The sequence below is a fragment of the Rhinoderma darwinii genome, chromosome 4, assembly GCF_050947455.1.
Source record: "Rhinoderma darwinii isolate aRhiDar2 chromosome 4, aRhiDar2.hap1, whole genome shotgun sequence".
NCBI classification, from domain to species: Eukaryota; Metazoa; Chordata; class Amphibia; order Anura; family Rhinodermatidae; genus Rhinoderma; species Rhinoderma darwinii.
Genome location: NC_134690.1, coordinates 269,549,128 through 269,574,923, shown reverse-complemented (window position 1 = coordinate 269,574,923; position 25,796 = coordinate 269,549,128). Strand labels below are relative to the sequence as shown.

Sequence of the window (25,796 nt, the reverse complement as noted above, 5' to 3'; positions counted from 1 at the left end):
GCAAAACGCCAGTGTCAACGTCTACAGTGAAGAGGCGACTCCGGGATGCTGGCCTTCAGGGCAGAGTGGCAAAGAAAAAGCCATATCTGAGACTGGCTAATAAAAGGAAAAGATTGATATGGGCAAAAGCACACAGACATTAGACAGAGGAAGATTGGAAAAAAGTGTTATGGACTGACGAATCGAATTTTGAGGTGTTTGGATCACACAGAAGAACATTTGTGAGATGCAGAACAACTGAAAAGATGCTGGAAGAGTGCCTGACGCCATCTGTCAAGCATGGTGGAGGTAATGTGATGGTCTGGGGTTGCTTTGGGGCTGGTAAAGTGGGAGAATTGTACAAGGTAAAAGAGATTTTGAATAAGGAAGGCTATCACTCCATTTTGAAACGCCATGCCATACCCTGTGGACAGCGCTTGATTGGAGCCAATTTCATCCTACAACAGGACAATGACCCAAAGCACACCTCCAAATTATGCAAGAACTATTTAGGGAAGAAACAGGCAGCTGGTATTCTATCTGTAATGGAGTGGCCAGCGCAGTCACCAGATCTCAACCCCATAGAGCAGTTGTGGGAGCAGCTTGACCGTATGGTACGCAAGAAGTGCCCATCAAGCCAATCCAACTTGTGGGAGGCCATTCTGGAAGCATGGGGTGAAATTTCTCCCGATTACCTCAGCAAATTAACAGGTAGAATGCCAAAGGTCTGCAATGCTGTAATTGCTGCAAATGGAGCATTGTTTGACAAAAGCAAAGTTTGAAGGAGAAAATTATTATTTCAAATAGAAATCATTATTTCTAACCTTGTCAATGTCTTGACTATATTTTCTAGTCATTTTGCAACTCATTTGATAAATATAAGTGTGAGTTTTCATGGAAAACACAAAATTGTCTGGGTGACCCCAAACATTTGAACGGTAGTGTACGTCTTATTGAAGAAAAAAGGATTGTTTTTATTTTCACTAACCAATTCTAATAAAATCTATAAAACCCCATGTGGAGTCAAAATGCTCACTACAGTAGATTAATTCCTCAAGGGGAATAGTTTCCAAAATAGGGTCACTTGTGGGAGGTTTCCAGTTTTGTCCCTTCGGGGGATTTGCAAATGCGACATGGCCTCCGCAAACCATTCCTGCAAAATTTTAGCTCCAAAAGTCAAATGGCGCTCTTTCCCTTCTAAGACCTGCAGTGTGTCCAAACAGCCATTTAGGACTACATGTGGAATATTGTTTTAATTGGGAGAAATTGCTTTACAAATGTGGCAGTGCTTTTTCTCCTTTAGACCTTGTGGAAATTAGAAAAAAAATTTGCTAAACCTACATTTTTCTTTGAAAGAATGTAGATTTTAATTTTCACGACCTACTTCCAATAATTTCTGCAATAAACCTGTGGGGTCAAAATGCTAACTATAAACCTAGATAATTTCCTTGAGGGGTCTAGTGTCCCAAATGGGGTAACTTTTGGGGGATTTCCACTGTTTTGGCACCGCAAGAGCGCTTCAAACCTGACATGGTGCCTAAAATATTTTCTAATAAAAAGGAGGCCCCAAAATCCACCAGGTGCTCCTTTGCTTCTGTGGCCGATGCTTCAGTCCATAAGCACACTAGGGCCACATGTGGGATATTTATAAAAACTGCAGACTCTGGGCAATAAATATTGAGTTGCATTTCTTTGGTAAAACCTTCTGTGTTACAAAAAAAAAAAAAAAAAAAAAAAAGAAAGGATTCTAAATGAATTTCTGCAAAAAAAATAAAATTTAAAAATATTATTTGTAAATTTAACCTCTACTTTGCTTTAATGCCTGCGAAACGTGTAAAGGGTTAAGAAACTTTCTGAATGCTGTTTTGAATACTTTGAGGGGTGAAGTTTTTAAAACAGGGTGACATATATTAGAAACCCCCAATAAGGCCCTCAAAGCAACTTCACAACTGAACTGGCCCCTGTAAAAATAGCCTTTTGAAATTTTCTTGAAAACGTGGGAAATTGCAGCTAAAGTTCTAAGCCTTGTAACGTCCTAGAAAAATAAAAAGATATTGAAAAAACGATGCCAATCTAAAGTAGACATATGGGGGATGTTAATTAGAAACAATTTTGTGTGGTATAACTGCCTGTCTTACAAGCAGATACATTTAAATTAAGAAAAACGCAAATTGTTCACGAATTGTTGTGTTTTTCACAATTAAATACTGAATGTAATCGAGCAAATTTTGCCAGTAACAAAGTCCAACGTGTCACTAGAAAAAAAACAGTCTCAGAATCGCTTTGATAGGTGAAAGCATTCCGAAGTTATTACCACATAAAGTGAAACATGTCAGATTTGAAAAACGAGGCTCTGTCAGGAAGGTCAAAAGTGGCCAAAGCGGGAAGGGGTTAACGTCACTCAGATCCTAATGCCCATTTTTCCTGCTTCCAACACATTAACTTCAAGAACTGACTGTTGACTTGCTCCCCAATATATCCCCCCCATGACAGGTGATATTGTGACCAGATTATCATGGTTTTAATGATATGAACAGAATGTGTACTTTGAACAATAAATAATACAAAGTGACAAGAACTAAGGAGATAAAACAAATTTATTTTAAAACTATTTACAAAACGGTACTATGTACAACATTTTCTTGTGCCATGAACATGTAAATAACCTGACAAAGTAGCATCTCATAGTTTTGCATGATTGCAAATTTAAAGCCTAGAAATAGTTAAAAATTATGCAAACCAATAATATATACAGAAAACCGAAAACCTTTAGTAAGGAACAACTTTATCACATGTACAGCTAGAAAGAGCTAGTTCAATGCTTTGGTATATAAGGCCAAAACATAAAAGTATCTGGTCTGTTTCAGGTCTAAGGCTGTGTTCACATCAGCGTTGTCCTTCCGTTGTGGGGTTCCGTCGGGTTAACCCCTCAACGGAAAGGCAAACGGAAAACTTAGCTTCCGTTTCCATCTCCATGCATCTCAATGGTGACAGAAATGTTGCTAAAGTTTTCCTTTTGTCACAGGGCTCCGTTGTTTTGACAAAATAGCGCAGTCGACTGCGCTATTGATTCTGCCAAAAACAATGGAACCCGGTCACAACTGAAACCTTTAGCAAAGTTTGTCAACATTGAGGTCAACGGCGATGCAAATGGAAGCTAAGGTTTCCGTTTGCCTTTCCATTGAGGGGCTAACCCGACGGAAACCCTCAACGGAAGGGCAGCGGTGATGTGAACAGGCCCTTAATCCTTTTTTTTTTCTTCTCGCTCCTTGACAGGCCTTTATCAAGTTAGCAAGGCCCCCTCTCGGTTGCATGTGATGGAGTCCTGCAGGTACAGATAACACTGACTTAGGCATGGAAAGCACAACAGTCAGTCAAGGTCTCACCAGCGTATAGGTCTTTACTTGCAGCAGGTTGATCTGAAAAGGTTATTCTATTCTGAATCCCCCCTATCATTTTGCCATCGTCTATAAAGTAGTCATTTTGTATGCCATGCTATATTCAACAAAGCCAAGCGAGATTTCACAGGTTCCTTTCTTCCAGTCAACCCTTTGCAGACCTTTATCAACACTGGGTTATCAGCTGTACAAGGACTGACACCAACTTCTCGAGGAGGTAAAGGAAGGCAGCATCTATCTGTATAGTAATGCCAGTAATGCAGTTTTAAGAGCAATTTCACATGCATAGTATTTATCCATAAGCACAATCAGCAAGTATAAGAGCAGGTCTCCATAATTCTATACCATGAAGCTTCTCTTTCCCCTCACAGCATTTGCTTGGCTATTTTAAGGCTTTTTCTTCCCATATTAACCTCGGCTTTTTGAATGGTTATTAAATGTAGACTTGCCCTAGCTACATTCACAAATTTGGCCATAGTATTTGAACTCTCAGAATACGGGGTTGATAAGGACCGATGAAAGGTGGACTGGAGCATTCGAAGGGAAAGCTTGCAACAGGAAAAGAGTAGCGTCCGACTGAATACAATTCTATCCGAAAAGAAAAACCGCTAAGCATGCGTGTACAAATGGTCTGCACAGAGTTCATATCCAACTCTGTTTTCAGAACTACCTGTATAGGACACCTCAACAGTTATAAATGTTCTTCAAATGCATAATGGGTCACCTTTTATGAGCCTTGATAATTGCAGAAAGAAAAAATAGAATTACTAGTCACATTACTAGAAAAGTGGCTTACTATCTATTCAGTTTAAAGATTCAGGGTTGTGTAAGTGATGTTAAGCAAGGAGTGTTCGGGGCATCATCCAGTATAAATGTTTGATCAATGGGATACCAACCCATCGGAAAAATCAGGGACCCCATATGGGTCCCTAGTTACTACTCTAAACCAGGAGAGGAGTGGAGCAGAGACTCAGTATCCTTTATGCTGCAGGTTTAAAATTTTAATAGAGGACAATGGAAACCCCCATCCCCTTCTTCTGACTGCTGGAACCCCATATGAGACATTTGAGGCTTATCCTATTAATAATTTGGTCCTTGTCAGAACACCATTTTAAAAATAATAAAAAACAAATCCTGTCCTAATTCCTCCAATCATTCAGCACACCAAATCCACCAACCAACTTTTACAGTAAAATAGACTTTTAAACTACAATCCCACGGCTTAAATGAAGGTATAGTGTAGCTGCCGGTTACATTGTGTAGTTTGTAGTCAGTGTCAGATTTTCACATCTTTCCAAAACCGCTTCTGACAAATCACACATGTACTTGCTTTCTTGTCATTTCCTTTTGTTTTCTTTTCCCCACAGGTTTTAGCAGGTGGCGCCCAAACTGCAAATAGAAAACATACGCAAAGTTAGAAATTGAAGCACCGGACTCTGTAGTTTTATCATGTGAAGGTCTTCCATTCCTGCTTTTGGGTACATACTTGCATAAAGGCAAATACAAAAAAAATTAAATAAAAAAAATCATAATGCATCAGTCAATGGATTTAATTGACTTCTATGGGATTCAAACAGATGCCAAAGTACACGTCTGCATCACTTCTTTAATTATGTGTTTTACAGGATCAGTTGAAGAACTTTGTTTAATAGGTTTCATCATAACTGCATAGGAATTACTAAGGGTGAGGACTACAGCAGAACATATGCATTCATAGCCAATAAAGGTCAATAGACTCCCATGACCGCTTTTCTAATGAGAAGGTAGAGTGCACATTCTTTGTTTTGCAGGATCATAGAGAGCTGTATTCTCAGCTGCACAGTCCTGTATTATCAGTGCAGGGTATGAGGGGCAGGTGAACATGATGTTCACAAGACATGGAGAGGTAGAGTAAACCACCAGTTATGAAACTATTTTATACTAGACCACAGGGAACAGTATATTAAACACTATTATATACACTAGACCACCAAATATAAAACCCTACTTTAAGCCTAGTGCTCTATGGACTAGAATATTAACCCCCTCTACTAGCTTAGACAGAGAATAAAATAAGAGCTCCCTCCTCTACCCTAGACAACCAAAGCTAGTGACAGTGACAAACACCTCCATTACCAAAGACCACCAGGGAAATTTTAATTCGCATGAGAGATTATATACTAGTCCTGCTCAATGAATTAGAATATCATCAAAAAGTTAATTTATTTCAGTAATTCAATTCAAAAAGTGAAACTCCTATTATATAGAATCATTACACGCAGAGCGATTTCCAGCATTTTTTCTATTAATGTTGATGATTATGGTAACAGTTAATGAAAACCCAAAATTTAGTGTCTCAGAAAATGTTAATATTAAATAAGCCTAATTTCACAAATGATTTTTAATACCGAAATGTTGGCCTACTGAAAAGTATGTCCAGTATATGCCCTCAATACTTGGTCGGGGCTCCTTTTGTATGAATTACTGCATCAATGCGACGTGGCATGGAGGCGATCAGCCTGTGGCACTGCTGAGGTGTTATCAATGCGGCATGGCATGGGGGCGATCAGCCTGGGGCGCTGCTAAGGTGTTATGGAAGCCCAGGTTGCTTTGATAGTGACCTTCAGCTCGTCTGCATTGATGGGTCTGGTGTCTCTCATCTTCCTCTTGACAATACCCTATAGATTCTCTATGTGGTTTAGGTCAGACGCGTTTGCTGGCCAATCAAGCACTGTGACACTGTGGTTACTAAACCAGGTATTGGTACTTTTGGCAGTGTGGACAGGTGCCAAGTCCTGCTGGAAAATAAGATCAGCATCTCCATAAAGCTTGTCAGCAGAGGGAAGCATGAAGTACTCGAAAATTTCCTGGTAGACGCTGCGCTGACTCTGGACTTGATATAACACAGTGGACCAACACCAGCAGATGACATGGCTCCCCAAACCATCACTGACTGTGGAAACGTCACACTGGACCGCAAGCAACTTGGATTGATGCCTCTCCATTCTTCCTCCAGACTCTGGGACCTTGATTTCCAAATGAAATGCTAAATTTACTTTCATCGGAAAACAGGACTTTGGACCACTGAGTAACAGACCGGTCCTTGTAAAGGCTTAGGAAACCTTTGCAGGTGTTTGTGTTGGTTAGCTGATTAGAGTGTCACACCATGAGTCTATAATCTTCAACTTTTACCCAATATTCAAATTTTCTGAGACACAAAATTTTGGGTTTTCATTAACTGTTAGCCATAATCAAACATTAAAAGAAAAAAAATGCTGGAAATAGATCACTCTGTGTGTAATGAATCTATATAATATAGGAGTTTCAGTTTCTGAAATGAATCACTGAAATAAATAAACTTTTTGATATTCTAATTCATTGAGGACATTATATATATATATATATGGATAGACATACACACACAAGGGGCGTAGCTAGGGTTAAAAGTTTTTTTTAGGTGTTACTAATGTTTTGTTGTACATATATATATATATATATATATATATATATATGTGCACACACACACAATTTTACTTTGGTTTATAAATCCTTCATACAGCTCATTTTCATTTTATCACTCATGTATTTTTCATACATGTTGTACCATTGGGGTTTCAGGACTAGAGAACGAAGACTCCTCGTAGGATCTATTTTCTTTATCGATGGCATCATCCTCATGTCGGTGCGCAAACTTCTGCTTTAGGGCTCGGGCTATGATAGATGCAGGGTCTGTTGGATCATTAAGAGAACGCCTCCTCTGGTCTTTTTTTGTTAAGGGTGTACCTCCAGGGGATCTGAAGGAAGAGGGGAAAAAATAAGCACTTTAAAATATTTGGTAAGTTCAGGATTACACTGTGCAGTTTTGATGCAGGTTGTTTTATTTATTTATTTTTTGAGCCGATGGATCCTAAAGAAAGAAAGGGTTTACAGTTGAACAGATTTTTTTGTTTTGTTCCATGTAACATATCACAATTTAGTGATAATGGGATGCTTTGTGTTCCAATGCCTTTCATCTGTCATCACACTTGAGTTAATATGCCACCATAAGCACTGATAAGTTATGACTGCTGCTTAGACTAATATTTTGTTCTTTTCCCATAAAAAATTATCAAGGAGCTACTGTGATTTTAGGCAAAAACAGTCGTTTTCAGCAGAGGTAGCATAGCATGTGGATTATTCTGGACTAATTGGAAATGTAAAACCACATTAATCACCAAAACTAGGTCATCTAATCAAACTTTTTCCCACTGTAGACGTTTATGGAATATCTACAGGAGGGACAACTCCTTATTGGGAGAATTCTGCATACAATACAGCAAAACCCACAAGGCATTGAAATCCTCAGCATTTGTTATTGCTGGCTTCAAACTTTGGTGACGCAGATGTTTTTGATCTGATCTGCAATAAACCATAGATTTCTAGTCAGAATTTGGAAGAACACGTATGTTGTCAAAGCGGACTAAACAAACTTGTTTTAGGGGGAATTACACATTAAAGGGATTGTCCCACAACAACCCCTGTTTTACTTTTATAACCTGTCAGACAGCCCTATTGACTGTGAGAGGGCCTAGCCTCTGCCATGTGCATGCAGTCCCATTGTAGCGGGTTGGAGATTAGGTTTACAGACTGAGGTCTTAGGATCTCAGAATCAGAAAACGAAGGGTTATGGTATTGTTAGAAATCCAAATACAATAATACCTACTTCTACATACAACACTTATACTGATGTGAAAAAGTTTAGCACGGTGTGAATAATTTATGCATATCTGCCCATATTGACTTCTAAAATCCCCCGGGAACCTTAAAAAGGCTGTCAGATCTCAGCTTTTATTTTTTAAACAGTTTTTCTTTTAGACAGTTTTCATAGATCTGCCCCAGTGTCTGTTCTCGGACTGGGTGTGCAGCTGAGCATTGGGTTTGTCAGAAACCAGATAGGGCTCCCAGGAAAAGGAAAAAAGGTCAACATTTTGCATAAAGAGGGCTACAGCAAAACAGATATTGCCCAGAAGTTGTAGTGTTCTTGCTCTATTGTGTCACGGCTGGTAAAACACCTAAACGAAGAGGGAAACTGACCGAAAAAGAAGGGAAGACCAAGACTGTGGTGACCTCGAGAAGACAATATTTTGCACAGAATATCGTTTCAGCAGTTCCAGAGAATTGGAATAAGAATTGCAAGCCTCAACTGCTGTTGCAGCAACTGCGAGTATTAAGCGGTGAAGAATGTGTTACATGGGATGGGATGCTTGAAAACCGAAGAACAAGCCTTTGGTAACAAAGGAAATGAAGAAGAGTCTCCAGTGGGCTCACAAACGTGCATCGTGGACGATTGGAGACGGATATTGATTTCTGATAAAAGCCGATTTCGTTCAATCTGGTTTGCTGTACCAACGATGAAAGGATGCCAGTGTTTGCAGCGAATAAAATATGCCCCTGGAGTCATGGTGAGGGGCGGGGGCCTTTTCACATACAATGGAGTGGACCACATTTACTTCCTCTTAGGAATGATGAACGCTACCCAATACACAGATGTTGTACGACAAAATGGGATACAGGTCCACCCAATAAAATTAAACTAATGGAGACCATCACTCATTTGTGGTACCATGAAATTTCCCCTCAAATGATTCAAAATCTGGGCGAGTCCATGTCAAACCGGATCAAGGAGGTGATAAAGTAGAAGGCAGATTGCACTAAATATTAGGTGCACAATGTTTTGTTTTTTGTGTAAGCCAATATCGGCAGGGTTTATACAGTGTACTGAAATGTTTTAAGCCTTTGTACTACTAAAATAAGAGATGTAAATGAAATACTCTTTGAGGCAATACATTTTGTAGAAATGTGTTTTGTGTTAGTCTGGCACTAATAAAAATCCATATATTCTTACCTTTCAACTGCACGAAGTCTGATAGAATTCATGCCTTTTAAAACATCCATCATACTGGGAAGCTTATCCGCACTCTCTCTCTCAGAACCATCTCTTTCTATTGGGCTGTGTTTGTGAGAAGCCTTACGTTCCCTTATAAGATCAAATGCAGATTTTAGCTTAGTAGATGGGATTGGAGGGGGTGGTGGTGGTGGAGGTGGCGGAGGTGCTATACATTGTAAGAACTGTGCAGAAAGGGGTGTAGAAGCTAAAGATGGAGGTGGTAGTGCATCACTAGGGCTGCTAAATGAACACAGCGATTCTGTATCTGAAAAGGAAAAAGATTGTAGGGTTACCAAAACATACAGCAAACAGTCTTACCTGATCAACTAATTAAATGAATAATAAGAAATTTTTCATTAAAGGGAAAACATTACTTCAAAGAAATGGTGTCAATAAATAAATACATAAATTTGACTTACGAGACCGCACGACTTTTGATTCTTGAATGGCGACAATGGCTGCAATCTGCGCTCGCAGCTGAATCAGCTCATCTTCCAATGCTGCTATTTTCTGAATGGTATGATCGTTTGTAGGAAGGTGACTGTTCTCAGATAATCTATTGCCCAACATCATTGTTAAAAACCCTGAATCTGTGTTAGGGGGTCCCGCTGAGAAGAGTTCTCCCATGGACTGGTTTGATGGAAGATCATGTCTAATGAAAGAGATCATTATCACTACAAGACCATTAACAAAGCAGAAGCCGTAAGAGTAGTAAGATGTGATCATTACCTAAATCGGGTGCAAGTCATACCATCGTCATCTAACAAACATGGGGCATCTGCCAAAGAGGGGATTGAAGGTCTGCTGACAGCTTCATATTCGTTAGCGTCTAATACTCCAGGTCCTAAGACTTTCTGCAAGGGAGAAATAGGAGACAATAATTAGCTGTATGTTACTGAATGCAACATTTTTGTATTTAAACATACTCCACAAAACTCCACTACATAGTCTTAACCCTAAAAAATGGCCACTGTCAGTGACACTGCCCAGCATGTCCTCTTTACAGGAAATGTTTCATCAGAAAATGACCTTTTATCTAAATTAAGTTAAACATTTAAGACTTTTTGGTGATTTTGCTTTTTCATTTTCTATATTATCTTTAATTAAAAAAAATAATCCTAAAATCTTGCAGTTCTCACTCTGGCGACTGACACTTTCTGTTCTGTAGAGATCACTTCTCAGCAGTCATCTCATTATCATCACAAGAAGGATTAATGTACAATAAAAGGATATATATATATATATATATATATATATATATATATATAAAAAAAACAACGCAGGTTCAACCATGGACAATAGGTGATGTACTCATCTGTCTTCATGCCTAGAATACTCCACCCATAGACATCAATGGGTCCCCTCACAGGCTCCTTTGGAGCATATCTCCAAATGCTGTTATCAGCAGCTCAGACGAGATGGCTGCCCCCATAATGTACAGAAATTAGAAGTTCATAAAAAGAAATCTTTTTTTTCTTCTAACGTTTTTTTTTTTGTTTAATTGTAGAATGTTTTTTACTATGTGGTTTTAATATGTAGAAAACAATATGTGTGATTCATTCCCTTTAAGGCCCCAGAACAGGTTGTGAGGTCACAATACGCATTATACGCCTCGTTTACGCCTGAAAATAGGTCATGTGAACCCAGCCTCACAGTGACATTGACTTACGGTCATTTAGGTGTTGATGTCATAATGGGCAATGTTAGGGATACCGCTTGACGTCACATTTAAGGCCTTTAAAATTGGTGGTGAGGTCAAAGGTGGGAGCAGTGACATCACAAATGGTGCCTAGGAGTTGTACCTAGAAGCAGGGGTGGTCCATGCGGGAGGCATGTCCCTTTTAAGGGTCCATAGCGGGTGATCATACTGCAATAACTTCGAGGGGAGGGGGGGGGAGAAGAGTTGCTTATAGGGATCAGTGCATGTTGTGGGGTCACTGTGGTGTTTAGGTCACAGATGTTATGACGACCTAATGGGTAATGTCAGTCACATTGACTGACGTGTCTTCTTTAACAACTCAGAATGGATGGTCTTGCCACAAGTGGAGGTATGGTCAGCAGTGACGATACAAGGGGTGCTGGCCTTCTAAATTGGAATGCCAGTACCCGCAGCTGCCAGACAGCTATGGTGGAAGCACCCGAAAGTGGATGTGGACTATGACAAAGGCATTGTGCACATCCTTTAAGACTACATGGTGACATAGGGCACTAGCACTATAAAATTATAGTTGGGATCTGCTGCTGCCTGACATCCACGATGGCTGCAGGTAGGAGAAAGAGGTCTATGCCAGAGGTGTGTTGCATCTACTTTAAGCTTGTGGATTTCCTATAAGACACTAGTGCATGTGATGACATCATAATGGGCAATGTCTGACATTGCCTGATATTATGTCCCCTTTTAAGGCCCTAGGACAGGTGGTGAATTCACAGGTAGGAGAATGGCAGCCAAGGTACAACAGGGGCACAGGCCCTATAAATTGAACACCTGCCAGAATGGTGAATTTTAGTTAAGACATATGCTATATCAAGGGTTGAACAAAACAAAAATAATGCAAGTCTTTACACTGACTGTGTGAATCACTTATTTAGGATAGTCTTTATTTATGACAACCAATATTTATTATCTTCCAGAAGATTAATGGGAATTCATAGTGAAACGTTTCTTACTATCTGGATGCACAACATGTAGAGACTTTTAAAGCTGATCTGTCACATTAATACTGCCCTGTCGGAGGTAAACCCACTAAATACTCAAACTACGGCACATTAACGAAGAAGTAACAGAATGTTGAAAGCAGCTTGTCTGTCATTTCTTTATGCTGCCCTCAGACAGTGCAGCATATGTAACAGATCCAACTAACTTTCTACAAATGATCTAATAGCACAAACCTGGACATGAGGTCTAGGGCATCGTTTCAACGGCAGCAACGTTCCAATAATTCGAACCACACTACGAGTCCAGCCATAGTTCTTACGTTCGTAAACTTGCATAAACTAGAAAAGGAAAAATATTCGCATAAGCAAGCAAAACAGACAAGGTCTGGATTTCAAGGGATTTTCTTCAAGGACTGAAGAAACTTATCAATTCACTGTACGTCCATTTCTTGAAAGCCTGCAGCTGTATGTAGACATACATTTACATACCACATTTCCATGTATTCGTGTGACAAATCACATGACCACGTTGTCTGAGGTGCCAGTATCGATGGGATGTTACAAGAACAAGACTTGACAGCGGTTTTGTCCACATGGGGCCCCAGTCTTTCAAGGTTGGGGACCAGTGGCGGATTTCAAACAAAGTATATTGGTAGGTGATAAATTAGATAGAATTATACAAAAAATAAAATAAAATATAAAACTACTTTCAGGCTCAGAAAACAACTTTAACCACTTAAGGCACCAGTGTTTTTTTCATCCCTTTCCAAGAGCCATAACCTTTTTCCATTGGCATAGTTGTGAGAGGTATTGTTTTTCGCAGAACGGGTTGTATTTTTAAACAACACCATTTTTGGTATTATAATATATTATCTAACTTTTTGTGAAGGTTTTCGCGGCGTTCACAATGCAGTAAAAACGACAAGTTAACTTTATTCTGTGGGCCAGTAAGATTTCAGCGATACCAATTGTTTTTTTTTTTACTACTTTTGTACAATAAATCCTTTAGTTTTTGTTTTTTTTGAGACGCGACATTCCACCCATAACTTTTTTGTTTTTCTGTAAACGGAGCTGTAGGAGTGCTTTTTTGTTGCATGACAACCTATAGGTGGTCATTGGTACCATTTTGAGGTACATACGACTGTTTACTTATTATTCAGCTTTTTGTGAGGCAGAATGAACAAAAAAAGAAAAATCCGACAGCAGTTTTGGTATAGTTTTTAATTTATTTTTGGGATTTTTCTACTCCGTAAAATTATTTGCTCATTGAAATAATTGGGGGAAACATCACCATTGGTAAAGACTCTTGCTACTAGGAAGCTGGCACTAGTCAGGAAAGAAGCGTTGGCTCCGCCGAGACCATACCACATTCCACAAACACTGGACTATTCAGTTTATAAAGAAGCAGTGGGACAAGAACATAAACATTTCCATGGTCCCGACGAAACAGGAACAAAAGTCCTGAACCAAGGGGAAAATTTTTTTTTAAAAAAAAAGGGGCAGGATATGTGTTCCCCAATTATTTGAAAGAGAAAAAGGATTTTACAGGGAGTGCAAAAATCCAATTTTAATTTGCTACGGTCATTAGGGGATACAGCACTAAGGCCTCATTCACATGAGCGTATCACTATGGTCTGCGTTTGATGCATTATGCATCAGTGTGCTTTGCGAGTGGCATGCGTTATTCACACACTTGCAAGGCACATCTTTTTTTTCAATCGAATTGATGCGCAAATCACGCGTGCGGTGCGTGGTTTTCACTAACCCATAGACCTCAATGGGCGCGTCGGTGCGTGAAAAAGCACCAATACAGGACATGCAGCGAGTTTCACTCAGTGGACTCTCGCTGCGTGAAAACTCACGCATGTGTGAACGGCCTCATTGAAATCAATGGGTCCGTGTGCTGCGCGTGATTTTTATGCGCAGCACATGGACGTTATTCATGTTTGTGTGAACGGGGCCCAAGTCTTAAAGCAGTCGAAAAGAGTAGCCCAAAGAAGAAATCTGCTGTGCAAGCTGCCAAGTGCACAGACGTTTGTAGTACCTTGTGATCCAGGCTGGCATCAGAGTAAGCCAGGGTATGAATTTGGTAGAATTTTGTGAAGGTATGTAACGAAGCCCTGGAAGCAGCCTTGCAAACCTGAGGGAGCTTGTGGGCCCGTAGGCCCAGCATGCAGCAACAGCCCTCGTGGAACAGGCGGTGACCCAAAAGAGAGGAGCCTTTGCCTTAGACGAATAGTTTTTCTAAATTCAGACTGAATTCAGCGAGCAATGAAGTTGCTTGGAAGCCACCAAGCCTCTGTGCAGCCCTTTGGGAATCACAAAGGAGTCAGAGCATCTGAATGACTAAGTTGCTGCAAAATAGATGCGTACTGCTCTCACCCCATCGTGACAGGGAAGGGCGCGCTCCCAGGGGTGAGATGGGGAGTAGCAGAAGCAAGGGAGGACAATGTCCTCATTGATGTGGAAGGCAGAAACCACCTTTGGGACTAAGGACGGTATGGAACACCACCTCACTCCTTGAGATCTACAGGGATAGAGACTTTCTGGACAGTGCAGCCAGTTCCAAAACCCATCTGATGAAAGCTATGGCCACAAGGAAAACAACTTCCCAGGAATAAAAAAAAAAAAAAAAAAAAAAAAAGGCAGAGCGAAAGGTCTCGAAAAGGCTTAGAAAAAGGGGACGCCAGAAGAGCCCTCAGGACCAGGTTATGAACTCAGGGCTCTGTGGGATACCGAAAAGGAGTGGCAGAATAGGCCACATCCTGCAAGCCTCGGTGGTCTTCACCTCTGAACGGAAAGCCTACATTTACAGAAAAAAAAAAAGCAAATACCTGGCCCTTAGGAGAAGCTAGGCCAAGGCCATGATCCAGACACGATTGCAGGAAGGACAGAATCCTAGGTGTGGCACACACCAAGGAATGGAAACTGCTTTGCTCACAACAGAAATAGGCTCTCCATATGCAATGAAATACCTTGATCAATTGTGGTTTTCAGGCCTTGACCATCATCTGAATGACTGACATTCAGAAAGAATGCAGGATCTCAAAGCACCAGCCACGCCATTAAACGAAGCTGAGGTAAAGTGGGATAAAATAGCAGACTTTGGGAAAAGAGGTTGGGTCGTCAGTGGAAGGCGCCATGGTGCATCCGTGAGCAGATTGACGAGTTCAACGGACCAGGCACCGCGACGCCATGCTGGAGCAGCTAGGATGATGGGAGTGCCCTCAGTCTTTGACACCCAGCAGAAAAGATAACCTTCCCTAAGAAGTGACCAGGGCATCGACAGCCAGAGCCCTGGGATCCCAAGTCTTGGCCATGTAGGCTAGAACCTTGTGGCTGAGACAAGAGGAGATGGGATCCCCATCTGGTGTGCCCCATGTTCGCCAGATCTGGGGGAAAATCTCTGGATGAGCGACCATTATTTCAGTTCCAGCTTTTCCAGATTGAGAAAATCTGCAGCCCAGTTGTCCACTCCTGGTATGTGGACTACAGACAGAGCTGGGACGTGAGCCAACACCCAGTGGGGATGCGAGAAGACTCCCACATTGCTGCTTCTGGCGCTGCATTGACGGTTACATGGAATTTTTGGTCTGGACCTTGACCAGATGACCCTGGAGAAGTGGAGTCCACTGGGAGAGGGCCAGTAAGATGGCCATTAATTTCAGAAGATTGATCTCTAGCATAGTTTCTTCTTCCGACCAAGTTCCCTGAACCATGTGAAGGCCAGACACTGCCCCACAACTGGAGAGGCTGGCATCCGTTGTGATGACAAGCCATTGGAGGGACAGGAAATACCGTCCCTAAAGAATGACCCAGAAGGCTTCCAACCAGAACTCCGGACGAACACGTAGGGCAGGAAAAGAAACATGTAAAAACACGCGAGGATTGCTCTCTGGAGATGCAAAGTGTGAAATTGGGCATAGAGGACGGCCTCGACACCATCTTGCTCAGCATCCACATACAGAAGCAGACAATAGAAGGAGCATTCTGGAGAAAGAGAGCCACCAAGGCTTGAATGGCACTGAAGTTATCCAATGGGAGGAGTACCCTGGCTCTCCTGGTGTTGAAAGTCATCCCCAGGAACTTCATGAACTGTGCTGGCACCAGGGCCAACTCTCTTGATGATCCATTCGATTCTCTTGAAGGTGTCCATAGTGATACAGAGACTGGAAAGATTATCCTCTCTAATGGGGGATGTTGTCCAGTAACGAACAACAACAACACCCCTGGTGAGGAGAAGCACATTCAGAGTCGCTAAAACCTTAGTAAAAGACTCTGGAAGAAGTGGCAAGCCCGAAAACGAGTGCGACAAACTGGAAATAAGAACGAACAGCAAAACGAAGAAAATGTTGTTGGGCCCTTGCGGTAAGTATGTGGAGGTAGGCATTGCAGATGTCGATAAAGGAAAGGCAACCACAGGGACTGCATCGTGAACCTTCAAACTCGTACAAAGCAATTTAACTTCTTCAGGTCCAAGATTGGCCTGACTGACCCGAATTCTTGAAAACATTCTGGCGGTGGAACGGGAACGATTACTTCCTGAAGGAGAATAGAACTAGCAGCCTAGAAAACAAAAACAGAAGCACAACCTGTGGCCCAATGCTGGGTTGACAGAAAGCATCAACTTGGGGGAAGGGTCAGTAATTCTATTTTGTATTCTGTCGACATCACCTCTTGAACGCAGGCAAGCCAAATTGCCTGATAAAAGTTGCTCCCCTCCACCTGAAGGGAAGGCTCGAATGGGGATACACCTTTAGGCAGAAGATGTTTTGAAAGTGGAAAGCTTCTGTGGTCTAGGGTGACCATGCCAGGAGGGCTTAGGTTTGAAGGATGGGTAACCGGAGTCAGTGGGTCGGCTAGGCCTTTTCTCTGATCTCCGAGAGGAAAAAAGTTACGAAAGGAACCTAATCTCTGAGAATATCGGGAACGCTATTGGCATCAAGAATGGTTCTGGGGCAGGAGGGGAACTCTAGCCGCTAGTGGCTTCAGAAATTCAGACGCTTGCCAAAAAGTCTCCCCCAAGCAAAAGGAAGCCCAGTGAGGATGTTTTTGAAGAAGGCTGCTCTGCCCCAGATTTGCCACCAAATTAGCTGATGCTCTGGCAGCCAAACAGGCTGACTCAAGAGAGGACCCACATGAAAACTTGGAGGAGTTGAGAGGCCAGACCGATTAGGTCTTACTGCGAAGCGCCCTCTAAAATACCCTTGTGAAGCGGTTTAGTCTAGACTGAGAAGGCTTTGCTAACCCAGGAAGAGGCGAATGCTGGGCACAGGGTAGACCCTGCTGCCACTTAAGCGGACCTAGACAGTAAATCCAATCTCTTGTCGAGCAAATTAGTAAGGGGCACCGCATCTGACAGCGGCAGGGTGATGCTCCTGCTCAGCAGCTACACAGGTGAAAATCAACCGAAGGAGACACAGCCCATTTGGTGACCAAATCCACCAGAAACGGGGAAAGCATATACATCAAACGACTAAGCGCCTCTCAGGGGGTGCTTCCATCCTTCTGATAGGAGTTCCACAAACTCACTGTCGTTTTTTGAGAACTAGAGGCTCGTACTGGTGATGACAGAAAGCCACGTCTCCCTGAGAGGAGGTGGTGGTGGTGGGGGGGGGGGGGGGGTCTTCATTAAGATAAATCTGTTTCTAAATAGATCACAATTACATATAATGGATTTCTCTAGGTTTCTGTTGGGCTTTTAACTGCAAAAACACATGCTGAAGACTACCTTTTACTTGCAGTCAATAACACGGAATCAATAAATGACAGTAATATGAACAGAGCAGAAGAAAGGCAATCTTTACTGAGTGGGGATGATTGTGGAGTTTTTTTGACTTGTATAATATGTAACAAAATGTGTGTTTTTGAAGTCCTACAGAGAAGCCTATGGGAAAAATGCCAGAAAAAATACCATAAACCAAAAAGTCTGACATTAAAATAACGATGTAAAACACACCAACGAAAACCAGCCTTAAGTTAATGCTCCAATATTTATGTATATTACGGTTGTCACGATACCAGAATTTGGATTTCGATACCGATACTAGAGTAGTATTGCGATACTCGATACCAGAACGATACTTTGCCAACAATAAAAAAAAAATAAAGAAAATATAAAGTCCTTCCATTTTCTGATGTGAGGAATATGGTGTTTACAATTATGAACATCCATGTACCTCACATTAATAGTATTTAACCCCATGTACCTCACTGCCTCCCCACGGGAATACTGTCCTGTACTGAAGACATGAATACACTATGGGACAGTATTCCTGTGTGGAGGCAGTGACTCACAGCACCATGGATGACTATGATGCTAGAAGCCTGGCTTTCTGAACTATGTTGGATCCAGGAAAAGGGGGCGACATACGGTTTGCATCTCAGGCACCGAACACAGCCATGTGAATTAACCACATAATTTCCCTCTCACATTAACCCAATGGTGCCCATTATATTCATTATAGTAAGTGATCACATCAAGTACCACGCTCACACATGTAATGGGCAACATTGGGTTAATGTGTGAGGTACATGATGGGGTTAATTACTATTATTGTGAGGATATAGAGGTAGTAAATTCATAACTCTTTGTGCCTCACATTAATGATAAGTGACTTTATCATTTCCTTCACACAATGGCAACATTGGGGTTAATGTGGGTCACATTAACCCCAATGTCCCTCAGTGCTGGCTGCAAAAAATACTAGTGCCTTTATTTCAGTCTTTCACTCCGCACTAATACCTGCCCAGGGCTGGTCTGCCACTGTACACTGCAGCACGAGCGACACAGACACATAAGGAAGCCTGTGCCCCTCGCAACATTCCCCTCCCTGCCCCTTTCTCACAGTCTCAGTTTATCATTAGTGGCAGTAGAGAAAGGAAAGAGGAGCGTTCCTCCCTCCTACTGTGACGCGGCCGGCACGAATGACGAGCGTGGCGGTCGCTGAAGGAAGAGAACATTGCCTGTGCTGTACAGTGCGCACGCCATGTTCTCTTCATTTATTTCTATACCAAGCTGAGCGGCCACACAGCTTAGTATCGAAATACATCAATTTAAGGTATTCAATCGTTTCAGGGTGCACTGTATCGAAATTTCGATGCATCCCTAATGTATATAACTATCAAACAATACAGATAGTACTCATTACTATACCTGTATATCAATTCCTTCAAACAGCACAGGAGGAAGGCGATTTGCTATAGTACGAACAAAACTTCGCCTGCGGGTAAACCGTTCCCATATTGGCACAAACTGGTTAAAAAAAATAAAAATAATAGCAATTACTCTTAGGACAAAACAGAATACTATTAGGATCACCTCAGACTAAAACATCAGGTTGATAAGAATTAAAGGCTATGTAAACCTTTGAAACTGTTTCTCTTTTTTGTCTTAATAAAAATGAATCAGTGGGATTGGTGCAACTTTCAAAATATTTATGAAAAATTATTTTTACTTTGAGATACAACTGCTTTGTATACAGAGTACAGAGTTGCTGTATCTAGCGCTGAGACCTGTATCCATCAGGTCAGCGGCACTGACGGGTTCAGTGTCAGCAGGTCCAGTGTGTCTCTGACACGCAGGATCGAGCTGCGATCGATCACATCCAATTTCATAACTTAGATGTGATCGATAACAGGTGAATCCTGCATGTCACTGAATCCGTCAGTGCCGCCGACCTGACGGATTCAAGTCTCAGCGTACGATACAGCTGCTCTGTATACAGGATACAAAATATCTGTATCTGAAAATTTTTACATTTGCACCAATCACACGGATTCATTTTAATTAGGTTTGCAGCAATATTTTCGCCATAAAAATACAGAAATTACTTATGAGAGCGTCAGGATCCATTTAAAAAGAATGAACAAAAGCCACGATGCCCAAGTGAACAGAGCAGAAGAAGCTTATTTGAGATTTGGACAATTTTCCCCAAAGGCCACAAACCTGTAAGAAATAGAAAAAAAGAACAAAAAACGAATATACTCACAGTAGAAATTTTACTTTACTCCCCCGATTGACCATTACATGGTCTCTGTCTAATCACTGCCACAGCATGTTACGTCGCTGCTTACAGTATTTGGACTTCGTCACTATATGACTTTATTACAGAACCAATGTCGCTGCAGATTAGTTATCGTGCCAGAGAATTGTATTGCATCTCTATTTTGGCTCGTATTTTTCTGGATTAGTACTACACTGATGGTTACTTATATATTTGCTTGAGATTAAATATTTTCTGTGTGTTTTAACCGAAAAGTGCTAGAAAAAAAATATAAAAAATTATGCCATTTACCAGTGTAAAAACATTAAAGGGGTATTTCCAATTGCGGACATTAAAAAGAACCTTTCACCTGCCCATACACGTGTAGTGGAGTGCAGCATGTAATAGGCAGGGCTTCATAAACACTGTCTCGCTTGAAATTATTTTTCTAATTTCCTCCGTTATTTACATATCGGTGCAGTTACATTTGGCGCTCGATATGCAAATAAGCCCCTGAACTGTCAGTGGGTCGTTTCTACCTGACTGAATGGCAAGGGGGCGTAATGTCTTCGCTCTGACACTGTCCAATCAGCTACGGAGCGCAGGCACACACGCTCTCTCCCCAGCTCTTGCTGTGACACTGTCCATAGCGGATTGGACAGTGTCACAGCGTTGTTACATGCCCCATTGACAGTTCAAGGGCTTATTTACATATCGGGCGCCAAATATAACGGCACCGACATGTAAATAACGGAGGAAGTTAGAAAAATAATTTAAAGTGAGACGGTTTGCGAAGCCCTGCCTATTACATTCTGCACTCAGCTGCAAGTGTATGGGCAGGTGAAAGGTTCTCTTTAATCCCTTCCCGCTTTGGCCACTTTTGACCTTCCGGACAGAGCCTCATTTTTCAAATCTGGCATGTTTCACTTTATGTGGTAATAACTTCAGAATGCTTTCACCTATCCAAGCGATTCGGAGATTTTTTTCTCGTGACATGTTGGACTTTATGTTATTGGCAAAATTTGCTCGATATATTTAGTATTTAATTGTGAAAAACACACAAAAAAATTTTAAAAATTGCAAAAATTTGCATCTTTCTAAATGTAAATGTATTTGCTTGTAAGACAGGCAGTTATACCACACAAAATTGTTGCTAATTAACATCCCCCAGATGTCTACTTTAGATCGGCATCGTTTTTTGAAAATAGTTTTATTTTTCTAGGACATTACGAGGCTTAGAACTTTAGCTGCAATTTCTCACATTTTCAAGAAAACTTCAAAAGGCTATTTTTACAGGGGGCAGTTCAGTTGTGAAGTGGCTTTGAGGTCCTGATATATTAGAAACCCCCAATAAGTCATCCCATTTTAAAATCGTCACCCCTCAAAGTATAAAAAACTGTATTTAGAAAGTTTCTTAACCCTTTAGACGTTTCACAGGAATTAAATCAAAGTAGAGGTGAAATTTACAAAATTAAACTTTTTTTTTTTGCAGAAACTAATTTTTAATCCATTTTTTTTGTAACACAGAAGGTTTTACCAGAGAAATGCAACTCAATAAATATTGCCTAGAGTCTGCAATATCCCACGTGGCCCTAGTGTGGTAATGGACTGAAGCACCGGCCTCAGAAGCAAAGCGGTACCTAGTGGATTTTGGGGCCTCTTTTTTATTAGAAAATATTTTAGGCTCAATGTCAGGTTTGAAGGGCTCTTGTGGTGCCAAAACAGTGGAAATCCTCCAAAACTGACCCCATTTGGGAAACAAGGCCTCTAAAAGGAAATTATCTAGGGGTATAGTGAACATTTTGACTCCACAGGTTTATTGTAGAAATTATTGGAATTAGGCCGTGAAAATTAAAATCTACATTCTTTCAAAGAAAATGTAGGTTTAGCTAATTTTTTCTCATTTCCACAAGGCCTAAAGGAGAAAAAGCACCACAGCATTTGTAGACCAATTTCTCCAGAGTAAAACAATACCCCACATGTGGTCCCAAATGGCTGTTTGGACGCACGACAGGGCTTAGAAGGGAAAGAGTGCAATTTGGCGTTTGGAGTTCACATTTAGCAGGAATGGTTTGCGGAGGTCATGTCACATTTACAAAGCCCCTGAGGGGACAAAACAGTGGAAACCTCACAACTGACCCCATTTAGGAAACGACACCCCTTGAGGAATTTATCTAGGGGTGTAGTGAGTGTTTTGACCCCACAGGCGTTTCATACATTTTATTAGAATTGGGCAGTGAAAATAAAAACAATCCTTTTTCTTCAATAAGACGTAGCTTTAGCTCCAAATGTTTCACTTTCTCAACAAATAAAGGAAAAAAAAGAACCCCAACATTTGTAAAGCAACTTCTCTGGAGTACGGCAATACCACATATGTGGTCATAAACTGCTGTTTGGGCACACGGCAAGGATCAGAAGAGAAGAAACACCGTTTGGCTTTTGGAGTGCAGATTTTGCTGGATTGGTTTCTGGTCGCTAGGTCGTATTTGCAAAGCCCCTGTGGGACCAAAACAGTGGTAACCCCGCTTTGGAAACTACACCCCTTAAGGAATTCACCTAGGGGTGTAGCGAGCATGTTAAACCCGCAGGTGTTTTGCAGATATTAGTGTGCACTCGATGTTTCAGAGTGAAAATGAGATTTTTTTTCCATAGATATGCCAATATGTGGTGCCCAGCTTGTTCCACCATAACAAGACAGCTCTCTAATTATTATGCTGTGTTTCCCAGTTTTAGAATCACCCTACATGTGGCCTTAATCTTTTGCCTGGACTATCTACAGGGCTCAGGAGTGAAAGAGTACCATGCGAAATTGCGGCCTAATTTGGCCACTTACACAGTATTGGTTCACAATTGCAGAGGCTCTGATGTGAAATATTAAAAGAAACCCCTGAGAAGTGACCCCATTTTGGAAACTGAACCCCTCAAGGCATTTATTAAGGGGTGTAGTGAGCATTTTCACCCCACAGGTCTTTTCCATAAATGATTGCGCTGCGGATGGTGCAAAGTAAAAATGTTAATTTTTCCCCAGATATGTCATTTCAGTGGCAAATATGTCGTGCCCAGCTTGTAACACTGGAGACACACACCCCAAAAATTGTTAAAAGGGTTCTCCCGGGTATGACAATGCCATATATGTGGAAGTAAACTGCTGTTTGGGCACGCTGTAGGGTTCAGAGGGGAGGGAGCACCATTTCGCTTTTGAAGCATAGATTTTGCTTGGTAGTAGTTTTGTTTGGAGTTTTACTGGTATTTCAGTTTATAATATGGGGGTACATGTGAGCTGTGCGGAGTACATCAGGGGCATAGTCAGGTGGTATAATAATGGGGTAAACAAAATAATCCATAGATATGTGTTACGCTGTGCTCAATCCTTTATGCGCAGGCCGGTGTCGCATTGATAAATGTCCTTCCTTATCCCCCTTTTTGTCCACACTCCGCACCTTTGCAGTTTGGGGAATTTTGCTGGGAAGTGTTGTCCTGGTATAATACAGGTGCCCTCGCATCCAGCAGATATATTTGGGCCCTACCCTTCCTGGTTCCCTAATTTTAGGGCCTTGATAAATCGCCACTTGAAACAGAAGAAATGTTCCCCTCGGGCCGACACAACTGCATATTTTTCTTTCCTGACTTATTGGAGCCTTAACTTAATTTATTTTTTCATAGACGTAGTGGTACGAGGGCTGTTTTTTTTGCGGAACGAGCTGTAGTTTTTATTGGTACCATTTTGGGGTACATGCGACTTTTTGATCACTTTTTATCCTATTTTTTGGGAGGCCAGGTGATCAAAAAACAGCAATTCTGGCATTATTTTTTATTTATTTTTTTCAGCGTTCACTGCGCAGGACAAATATAATATTTTTATAGTTCAGGTCGTTACAGGTGCGGAGATACCAAATATGTATGATTTTAATATTTTTGCTCAATAATAAATGACTTGATAAGGGAAAAAGGGCAATCGTGTATTATGTTATTACCTGAAACTTTTTATTTTTACACTCTTCTTTAGTCCCACTAGGGCACTTGAAGGTGAAACTGTTTGATTGATGTTCTAATACATTGCACTACCTATGTAGTGCAATGTATTAAAACTGACAGCAAGCCGATCAGGCTCCCGCCGGGGCCTAATCGGCTTCCGTAATGGCAGACAGGAGGTCATTGTTAGGCCTCCTGTTGCCATAGTAGCAGTCAGCAGCCTTGCCATCGCATGGCAGGCTGCCGATTTGCTACAAACCACTAAGATGCAGCGATCGCATTGGATAGCTGCATCGAAGGGTTTAATGGCAGGAATCGGAGCTAGCTCCGATTCCTGCCGATACAGCGGGGTGTCCGCTGTAACGTACAGCGGACACCCACTGCTGATGACGCCGGCTCAGCTTTAGAGCCGGAAGCTGAGCCGGCGCCATCTTGCCGATGGTGCCGGAAGCCTTTTAGGCCCCGCCGGCGAGCGGGGCATAGGAGGCTTCCGTTGCTGGCTGACCGGGAGGCCAGTATTAGGCCTCCGGTTGCCATTGCAGCCACCGGCAGCCCAGCAATCACGTTGCCAGAACTTCACACATGCTGCGATCTCTATTGAACGCAGCATCTGAGGGGTTAATCGGCCGGATCGGATGGTTGCTCCGATCCTGGCCAATACCTCAGGGTGCCAGCTATAACATACAGCTGGCACCCGGCAGTGATGGTGTAGGCTCAGACTTAATAGTACTGCGCTTTGCGGGAAGCCCTGCCCGACAGCGCCGCATATATACGGCAGATGTTGGGAAGGGGTTAATGGCATAGCCACAACAGACTGGTAGGTGACCGTTCCCATGCCCCACCCCCCCAAAATAAAAACAACCTCTGAATGCATATATCTGTACTCACCTGTTCAGTTGGCACACCCAGATATTCTAATAGTTGTCTGATGAGCTCCAGAAGCAGAGACATTTAGAGAACTTGAGGATGACTTAGTACACACTGGAACTTATTCCAGACATTCCGGATTTCTCTCCCTGAAAAACAATTAAACGTTATTTAGGAAGTTGCAGCAGGTGTGTGTGCTGTGTACGCTGGGCGTGTGTGCGTACCGCTTAAATAAAGGGCCTCATGGGCACGGACGGCTGCAGCCTGCATTTTCGGCCCGTGCTCCTATACAAAGTATGGGAGCACAGCCCATAAACCGCAAAAGATAGGACATGTTCTATATTTAGCGGTACAGTTCTACAGAACGGATACCTATCCGTAGCGATACGGAAAGGCGTCCCTGGCCAATAGAACTGACCGTAATTGCGGACCGTATTACGGATATTTTTTACGGTTGTGTGCACGGGGCCTGAGCTATTGTTATCAGTCACTTCTGACTAGGGAAGGGCTGACTGTAGTGTAATATGGACAGGAAGCTCAGAAAAATGTCTACCTCATGATCACTAACTTATCTCCCATATATCCAATGCTTACCCCTACCCCGTGCAGCAATATCGTGCTTGATTCCAGAGTGCCACAGAAAACAATGACGACACTAGTCAGGAACAGTATGTAGGTGGCAGCTCGTGTCCAGCCCTTCACCCTTCCTGTATACGATAGATACATGTTTATCATTGACGCTGCGCTGACCGACACACATATATATATATATATATATATATATATATATATATATGTACACGTCACACGACCATATTACACGAGGTACATTACACATAATTACCACTCACGGTTCCAGGCGCTTCACGAGTTTACTGTGGAGAAGTCTCCGCTCCCGTGACTGCAGCACCCGGGCTAGTGACAGTCCTCCGTGCTCCTCGCTCAGCTTCGTTCAAGGACAGGCGAGTTTCATTCAAACGCAGCGCTGCGAGATCACGTTCCGCATTATGATTGGACAGTTCAGTTTTGTGAGGA

The 25,796-nt window shown here is 41.9% G+C and overlaps 1 protein-coding gene across 4 annotated transcripts; it reads right to left on the bottom strand.

Annotated features, from left to right (window-relative positions):
* Nucleotides 1-2,558: 2,558 nt before the first annotated feature.
* MTFR2 (mitochondrial fission regulator 2) lies at nucleotides 2,559-25,769 on the bottom strand. 4 transcript variants are annotated; one of them, XM_075862494.1, is made up of 10 exons: nucleotides 25,613-25,769; nucleotides 25,356-25,468; nucleotides 24,783-24,910; nucleotides 19,094-19,192; nucleotides 12,172-12,276; nucleotides 10,012-10,136; nucleotides 9,702-9,934; nucleotides 9,241-9,547; nucleotides 6,952-7,150; nucleotides 2,559-4,766 (listed from the first exon to the last, which is right to left on the bottom strand). In XM_075862494.1, the coding sequence occupies exons 3-10, from the start codon at nucleotides 24,843-24,845 to the stop codon at nucleotides 4,692-4,694; spliced, it is 1,206 nt and encodes a 401-aa protein (XP_075718609.1). In that variant the 5' UTR covers nucleotides 24,846-24,910; nucleotides 25,356-25,468; nucleotides 25,613-25,769; the 3' UTR covers nucleotides 2,559-4,691. The 4 variants fall into 4 exon arrangements, with proteins under 4 accessions (XP_075718609.1, XP_075718608.1, XP_075718606.1 ...); XM_075862493.1 differs by lacking the exon at nucleotides 25,356-25,468 and having other exon boundaries at nucleotides 25,606-25,769; XM_075862491.1 differs by lacking the exon at nucleotides 25,356-25,468.
* Between the last annotated feature and the right edge of the window lie 27 nt (nucleotides 25,770-25,796).

Bases quoted from the DNA above. Each gene is read 5' to 3' on its own strand.
- MTFR2 (XM_075862493.1), bottom strand. From the start codon at position 24,845: ATGTCTCTGCTTCTGGAGCTCATCAGACAACTATTAGAATATCTGGGT. The intron at 19,193-24,782 runs GTGAGTACAGAT...TTTTTTAACCAG, and splicing joins TGGGTGTGCCAACTGAACAG to TTTGTGCCAATATGGGAACG. The intron at 7,151-9,240 runs GTAAGAATATAT...CTCTTCCTTCAG, and splicing joins AGACTTCGTGCAGTTGAAAG to ATCCCCTGGAGGTACACCCT.